This window comes from Lampetra fluviatilis, unplaced genomic scaffold, assembly GCF_964198595.1.
Source record: "Lampetra fluviatilis unplaced genomic scaffold, kcLamFluv1.1 SCAFFOLD_744, whole genome shotgun sequence".
Taxonomy (NCBI): domain Eukaryota; kingdom Metazoa; phylum Chordata; class Hyperoartia; order Petromyzontiformes; family Petromyzontidae; genus Lampetra; species Lampetra fluviatilis.
In genome coordinates, this window is record NW_027621400.1 from 42501 (window position 1) to 50534 (window position 8034).

The window sequence follows — 8034 nt, forward strand, 5'->3', positions numbered from 1 at the left end:
CCCATACCTGGACAGTGTGCTTATGACCGGCTCCGGTTTAACAGAAGAGGTCTCACTCAGAATCAGTCGAGCGGTATTATATTTTCATCGGTTGCGTAACGCTGTGTGGAAGCTACCTGGTCTATCGCTCCGCACGAAGCTTCAGGTCTTCTCGGCCACGGTCATTCCCTCCCTTCTCTACGCTTGCGAAACGTGGACCCCCCTAATGGAACATCTTCACTAATTGGAAACATTTAGGCTGGCCTGCCTTCGATCCATCCTGGGTTTAAACAGGCTGGATTGTGTGAGGAGCTCACAAATCTTTGAAAGATCTGGGCAAAGTCCCATCGGTGAGCTCTTCCGGCAGGCAAGGCTGTGTTGGCTGGGTCACGTAGCCCGCATGCCCAGCCACCGCATGCCTAAACAGCTTTTGTTCGGCCAGATCGAGGGGGCTAAACGGGCGCGGCACGGGCTAGAGAAGAGATGGAGTGATGTGGTACAGGAGGACGTGGAGCTGAGTGGACTTGCCGATGACCGGTACCAGCGGTGTCAAGATCAGCCTCTGTGGAGGAGGCTCGTGAAGGACGCTACTGGGCAGTTGGAGGCAGTCGCCCTCCAACAACAACGGAGGGCGGAGGAGCGACGCTCACAACAACGAGCGGAGCGCCGGGTGGCTAAAGCACAGCAAGTTGGCACAGTAGGGGGCACAGGTGGTGCATCAGCCAGTCGTCTCGGTCAGTCGACCCGTGGCACCTGCTGGGTCTGCCCCGTGACCTCCTGCCAGCGGGCGTTCGACACTTCACGTGGTAGCCTCAAGGTGCACATGGCCTGGCACAAGCGTCGTGGTGACGTCACCGCCACTTAGTGGCGAATGGCGGTGGTTGTTGTATGTGTGTGTGTATGTGTGTGTATGTGAGTGTGTGTGTGTATGTATGTTTCGGCACTGCTGCTACTGCTCTCCGCTACTCACGGCAGTTGCCCCGACAGTCCAACATGGTGTGACTTTTGTCTGTGTGTCTGTGCGTGTGTGTGTGTCTGTGTGTGTGTCTGCGTGTGTGTTTGTGTGTGTATCTGCGTCTGTCTGCGTGTGTCTGTGCGTGTGTGTCTCTGTGTGTGTGTCTGTCTGCGTCTGTGTCTGTGTGTGTGTGTGTCTGTGTGTGTGTCTGTGTGTGTGTCTGTGTGTGTGTCTGTGTGTAGGAGCGAGGCGCGTTTCTGACGGGGAGCGCCATGGTGGAGGAGGTGGAGAAGGTGGAGGAGGAGGTGGAGGAGGTGGAGGAGGTGGAGGAGGTGGAGGAGGAGGAGGAGGGGGAGGGGCCGTGAGGCTGGGCCGCCCGCCGCACGAATGCCAGGAGTGTGGCCGCTCCTTCAGCGGCGCCCGCTACCTGCGCACGCACCTGCGTGTACACTCAGGTGAGGCGCTACCTGCACACGCACCTGCGTGTACACTCAGGTGAGGCGCTACCTGCACACGCACCTGTGTGTACACTCAGGTGAGGCGCTACCTGCGCACGCACCTGTGTGTACACTCAGGTGAGGCGCTACCTGCGCACGCACCTGCGTGTACACTCAGGTGAGGCGCTACCTGCGCACGCACCTGCGTGTACACTCAGGTGAGGCGCTACCTGCACACGCACCTGCGTGTACACTCAGGTGAGGGAGCTACCTGCGCACGCACCTGTGTGTGCACTCAGGTGAGGCGCTACCTGCACACGCACCTGCGTGTACACTCAGGTGAGGCGCTACCTGCGCACGCACCTGTGTGTACACTCAGGTGAGGGAGCTACCTGCGCACGCACCTGCGTGTACACTCAGGTGAGGCGCTACCTGCGCACGCACCTGCGTGTACACTCAGGTGAGGGAGCTACCTGCACACGCACCTGCGTGTACACTCAGGTGAGGGAGCTACCTGCGCACGCACCTGCGTGTACACTCAGGTGAGGGAGCTACCTGCGCACGCACCTGCGTGTACACTCAGGTGAGGCGCTACCTGCACACGCACCTGTGTGTACACTCAGGTGAGGGAGCTACCTGCGCACGCACCTGCGTGTACACTCAGGTGAGGCGCTACCTGCACACGCACCTGTGTGTACACTCAGGTGAGGGAGCTACCTGCGCACGCACCTGCGTGTACACTCAGGTGAGGGAGCTACCTGCGCACGCACCTGTGTGTACACTCAGGTGAGGGAGCTACCTGCGCACGCACCTGTGTGTACACTCAGGTGAGGGAGCTACCTGCGCACGCACCTGCGTGTACACTCAGGTGAGGCGCTACCTGCGCACGCACCTGTGTGTACACTCAGGTGAGGGAGCTACCTGCGCACGCACCTGTGTGTACACTCAGGTGAGGGAGCTACCTGCGCACGCACCTGCGTGTACATTCAGGTGAGGGAGCTACCTGCGCACGCACCTGCGTGTACACTCAGGTGAGGGAGCTACCTGCGCACGCACCTGTGTGTACACTCAGGTGAGGCGCTACCTGCGCACGCACCTGCGTGTACACTCAGGTGAGGCGCTACCTGCACACGCACCTGCGTGTACACTCAGGTGAGGCGCTACCTGCACACGCACCTGCGTGTACACTCAGGTGAGGGAGCTACCTGCGCACGCACCTGTGTGTACACTCAGGTGAGGGAGCTACCTGCGCACGTACCTGCGTGTACACTCAGGTGAGGGAGCTACCTGCACACGCACCTGTGTGTACACTCAGGTGAGGGAGCTACCTGCACACGCACCTGTGTGTACACTCAGGTGAGGGAGCTACCTGCACACGCACCTGTGTGTACACTCAGGTGAGGGAGCTACCTGCGCACGCACCTGTGTGTACACTCAGGTGAGGCGCTACCTGCGCACGCACCTGTGTGTACACTCAGGTGAGGCGCTACCTGCGCACGCACCTGCGTGTACACTCAGGTGAGGGAGCTACCTGCGCACGCACCTGTGTGTACACTCAGGTGAGGGAGCTACCTGCGCACGCACCTGTGTGTACACTCAGGTGAGGGAGCTACCTGCGCACGCACCTGTGTGTACACTCAGGTGAGGCGCTACCTGCGCACGCACCTGCGTGTACACTCAGGTGAGGCGCTACCTGCACACGCACCTGCGTGTACACTCAGGTGAGGCGCTACCTGCACACGCACCTGCGTGTACACTCAGGTGAGGGAGCTACCTGCGCACGCACCTGTGTGTACACTCAGGTGAGGGAGCTACCTGCGCACGTACCTGCGTGTACACTCAGGTGAGGGAGCTACCTGCACACGCACCTGTGTGTACACTCAGGTGAGGGAGCTACCTGCACACGCACCTGTGTGTACACTCAGGTGAGGGAGCTACCTGCACACGCACCTGTGTGTACACTCAGGTGAGGGAGCTACCTGCGCACGCACCTGTGTGTACACTCAGGTGAGGCGCTACCTGCGCACGCACCTGTGTGTACACTCAGGTGAGGCGCTACCTGCGCACGCACCTGCGTGTACACTCAGGTGAGGGAGCTACCTGCGCACGCACCTGTGTGTACACTCAGGTGAGGGAGCTACCTGCGCACGCACCTGTGTGTACACTCAGGTGAGGGAGCTACCTGCGGGGGATGTTGACTACCTCGCCTGGTACGCAGGAGGTCGTGGGTTTGATCATGTGACCCTGACGACGCCTGCTGCTGTAGATGTCAATTACCGTGTGTCTCTGTGTGTCTCTGTGTGTCTCTGTGTGTCCCTGTGTGTCTCTGTGTGTCTGTGTGTGTCTCTGTGTGTCTCTGGGTCTCTGTGTGTCTCTGTGTGTCCCTGTGTGTCTCTGTGTGTCTCTGTGTGTCTCTGTGTGTCTCTGGGTCTCTGTGTGTCCCTGTGTGTCTCTGTGTGTCTCTGTGTGTCTCTGTGTCTCTGTGTGTCTCTGTGGGTCTCTGTGTGTCTCTGTGTGTCTCTGTGTGTCTCTCTGGGTCTCTGTGTGTCTCTGTGTGTCTCTGTGTGTCTCTGTGGGTTTCTGTGTGTCTCTGTGTGTCTCTGGGTCTCTATGTGTCTCTGTGTGTCTCTGTGTGTCTCTGTGTGTCTCTGGGTCTCTGTGTGTCTCTGTGTGTCTCTGTGTGTCTCTGTGTGTCTCTGGGTCTCTGTGTGTCTCTGTGTGTCTCTGTGTGTCTCTGGGTCTCTGTGTGTCTCTGTGTGTCTCTGTGTGTCTCTGTGTGTCTCTGTGTGTCTCTGGGTTTCTGTGTGTCTCTGTGTGTCTCTGTGTGTCTCTGGGTCTCTGTGTGTCTCTGTGTGTCTATGTGTGTCTCTGTGTGTCTCTGGGTCTCTGTGTGTCTCTGTGTGTCTCTGTGTGTCTCTGTGTGTCTCTGGGTCTCTGTGTGTCTCTGTGTGTCCCTGTGTGTCTCTGTGTGTCTCTGTGTGTCTCTGTGTGTCTCTGGGTCTCTGTGTGTCCCTGTGTGTCTCTGTGTGTCTCTGTGTCTCTCTGTGTCTCTCTGTGTCTCTGTGTGTCTCTGTGTGTCTCTGTGGGTCTCTGTGTGTCTCTGTGTGTCTCTGTGTGTCTCTGGGTGTCTCTGTGTGTCTCTGTGTGTCTCTGGGTCTCTGTGTGTCTCTGTGTGTCTCTGTGTGTCTCTCTGGGTCTCTGTGTGTCTCTGTGTGTCTCTGGGTCTCTGTGTGTCTCTGTGTGTCTCTGTGTGTCTCTGGGTCTCTGTGTGTCTCTGTGTGTCTCTGGGTCTCTGTGTGTCTCTGTGTGTCTCTGTGTGTCTCTGGGTCTCTGTGTGTCTCTGTGTGTCTCTGTGTGTCTCTGGGTTTATGTGTGTCTCTGTGTGTCTCTGTGTGTCTCTGTGTGTCTCTGGGTCTCTGTGTGTCTCTGTGTCTCTCTGGGTCTCTGTGTGTCTCTGTGTGTCTCTGTGTGTCTCTGGGTCTCTGTGTGTCTCTGTGTGTCTCTGTGTGTCTCTGGGTCTCTGTGTGTCTCTGTGTGTCTCTGTGGGTCTCTGTGTATCTCTGTGTGTCTTTGTGTGTCTCTGTGTGTCTTTGTGTGTCTCTGGGTCTCTGTGTGTCTCTGTGTGTCTCTCTGGGTCTCTGTGTGTCTCTGTGTGTCTCTGGGTCTCTGTGTGTCTCTGTGTGTCTCTGTGTGTCTCTGGGTCTCTGTGTGTCTCTGTGTGTCTCTGTGTGTCTCTGGGTTTCTGTGTGTCTCTGTGTGTCTCTGTGTGTCTCTGTGTGTCTCTGTGTGTCTCTGGGTCTCTGTGTCTCTCTGGGTCTCTGTGTGTCTCTGTGTGTCTCTGTGTGTCTCTGTGTGTCTCTGGGTCTCTGTGTGTCTCTGTGTGTCTCTGTGTGTCTCTGTGTGTCTCTCTGGGTCTCTGTGTGTCTCTCTGGGTCTCTGTGTGTCTCTGTGTGTCTCTGGGTCTCTGTGTGTCTCTGTGTGTCTCTGTGTGTCTCTGGGTCTCTGTGTGTCTCTCTGGGTCTCTGTGTGTCTCTGTGTGTCTCTGTGTGTCTCTGGGTCTCTGTGTGTCTCTCTGGGTCTCTGTGTGTCTCTGTGTGTCTCTGTGTGTCTCTGGGTCTCTGTGTGTCTCTCTGGGTCTCTGTGTGTCTCTGTGTGTCTCTGTGTGTCTCTGGGTGTCGTCAAGTAGCACGCATCCCCTTGGCTTTGGGTGTCTCTGAGGGGGTTCTTAAAAGCCCCCTTCCCTCTCTACCCCCCCCCTCCCCCCTCTCCCCCCCCCCACTCTCTCAACCCCCTCTCCCCCCCCTCTCCCCCCCTCCCCCCTCCTCCCTCTCCCCCCCCCACTCTCTCTACCCCCCCTCCCCCTCTCCCCCGTCCCCCCCCTCTACCCCCCCTCTCCCCCCCCTCTCCCCTCTCCCCCTCCCTCCTCCCCTCTCTCCCTACCCCTTCTTTCTCTCTACCCCCCTCTCCCCCTCTCCTCCCTCCCCCCCCTCTCCCCCACTCTCCCCCCCCTCCCCCTCCTCCCTCTCCCCCCCCCCCTCTCTCTCCCCCCCCTCCCCCCCTCTACCCCCCTTCTCCCCCCCCCTCCCCCCTCCTCCCTCTCCCCCCCCCACTCTCTCTACCCCCCCTCCCCCTCTCCCCCCTCCCCCCCCAGACGACCACCCGTACCGCTGCCCCCGCTGTGACTTTGCCTCGGGCCGCAAGGGCGCCCTGACTCGCCACCTGCGCTCCGCCCACCCGGACCCCGACAGCGGCCTCTCCTCCGCCTCCGGCAGCCCGGCAGACGACGAGGCACCGGTGCCAACGCCGGCACCGGCACCGGCACCGACGGCCGAAAAACGTCGGCACGAAGCCGAAGCTTCCGGCGTCGGCGTCGTCGCCCGCGGCAACCGCAGCGTCATCGTGTCCACGTCGGAGGCCAAGCGGAACCTGGCGGTGGTGCCGGCGGTGGTGCCGGCGGTGGTGCCGGTGGTGGCGCCGCGCCCGCCGGAGCCGGTGAAGCGCTTCGCCGACTCGACCAGCCGCCTGCCGGAGCCACCGGAGCGCCGGCAGTCGGCCGAATCGGCCGTGCGCTCCCCTCCCCCTCTTCCTCGCCCGCCCGTGCCGGGCCGGCACCAGCAGCAGCAGCAGCGCCACTGGCACCGCCGACACAGTTTGCCAGACTCGTCCAACGGACGTCTGCCGGAGCCGCCGAACCGGCAGATCACCGAGTCGGAGGCGCGTGCGCTCGTGAGGATCTGCTGCAAGCCGGCTGCGCGCACCGGTAACGCCGGCGTTGCCGGTGCCGCCGGTGCTGTCGGCGTTGCCGGCAGCGGCCCTCCTTCGGCGCTGTCCCAGTGGCTGATGGCGCAGTACTACGCCGCCACCACCGCAGCCGGCCTGGCGGCCGCGGCGGCGGCGGCGGCGCGCGCCGGCTGCCACGGCAACGCCGGTAACACCGGCGGTTTGGCGTCGTCGTTCCCCGTCCGCACGGTGGCCGAGGCGATGCTGTCGGCGAGCGGCGGCGGCGGCGGCGGCGGCGCGGCCACGCCGGGCGACCAGGACGAGCCGCTCGACTTGTCCATGAAGCCTCCGCGGGGCGGGTTCGGCGAACGCCGGCAAACGGCGGCGGTGACGACGGTGATGACGGCGGAGGACCGAGAGGTGGGGGGGGGCGGCGGCTGCACCGCGGGAGAGGAGCGAGGAGAGGGGGGCGGTGGGGGGGGAGCGCCGTCGCCAAAACGGTGGTGCCAATCGGCGCGGGAGATCGGCAGGGGCGGTGGCGGTGACGGCGATGGAGGGGACGGGTGGCGAGCGGCGGAGACCAGCGCGGCGGCGGCGGCGGCACCGGCGGTGGTGGTGAGCCTGCGGTGACAATGCCGGTGAACGTGCCGGTCCCCGTGCCGGTGACAATGCCGGTGAGCGCTGCGTGCCCACCGGCTGGACGCCACGGTTGTGTTTTGGTGGCACCGATTCGGTGACGGCCGTTCTGGAACGGGACGTGTGCCGGTTGGCGGAGCGAGCACAGCTGACGGCGGAGCGGCCGGCATATCCGGCAACGCTCGGCAAACACCGCACCACGGGGAGGAGGGGGGGGGAGCGCCACGCCAGAGGCGGAGACGCTGGTTCTGTGAACCTCCTGGGGGGGTGACACTGGTGGTGGTGGCATCGTCGTCGCCATCATCATCATCAACATCGTCATCAACGTCACCATCATCGTCATCGTCGCCATCATCGTCGTCGTCGTCGTTGTCATCATCGTCATCATAGTGGTCACCGCGTCAAGATGAACGTTTGAGAGCGAGGCAGACCGCTGCTTCCCCCTTCACACTTTCGCCGTCTGACCGCCCACAAAGTTGCCGCGGTGGTGGTGTCCCACCGTGGCGGTGGTGGTGTCCCACCGTGGCGGTGGTGGTGTCCCACCGTGGCGGTGGTGGTGTCCCACCGTGGCGGTGGTGGTGTCCCACCGTGGCGGTGGTGGTGTCCCACCGTGGCGGTGGTGGTGTCCCACCGTGGCCGCCACCACCGCCGTGACTACGGCTGCCACCGCCGCTGTGGCTGGTGCCTTCGGCAGCAACTCTTTGAGGCTGCGCGTAGATGGGGGCCTTTGTCTTTACTTTGGTGAATCGATGTTTTGTACTCCGACGCGGTGTTTTTAACTTTTAAGTGACGCGCGCACGCGCACAC

General features: G+C 61.9%; 1 protein-coding gene across 1 annotated transcript in view; it reads left to right on the forward strand.

Annotated features, from left to right (window-relative positions):
* LOC144955198 (uncharacterized) overlaps positions 1-7221 on the forward strand; it is an 11181-nt gene extending 3960 nt beyond the window's left edge. Inside the window, exons 2-3 of the mRNA XM_078885506.1 lie at positions 1177-1389; positions 6023-7221. Coding sequence (XP_078741632.1) covers positions 1177-1389; positions 6023-7221 — 1412 coding nt within the window. The remainder of the gene's footprint in view (positions 1-1176; positions 1390-6022) is intronic.
* The last annotated feature ends 813 nt before the right edge of the window (positions 7222-8034 follow it).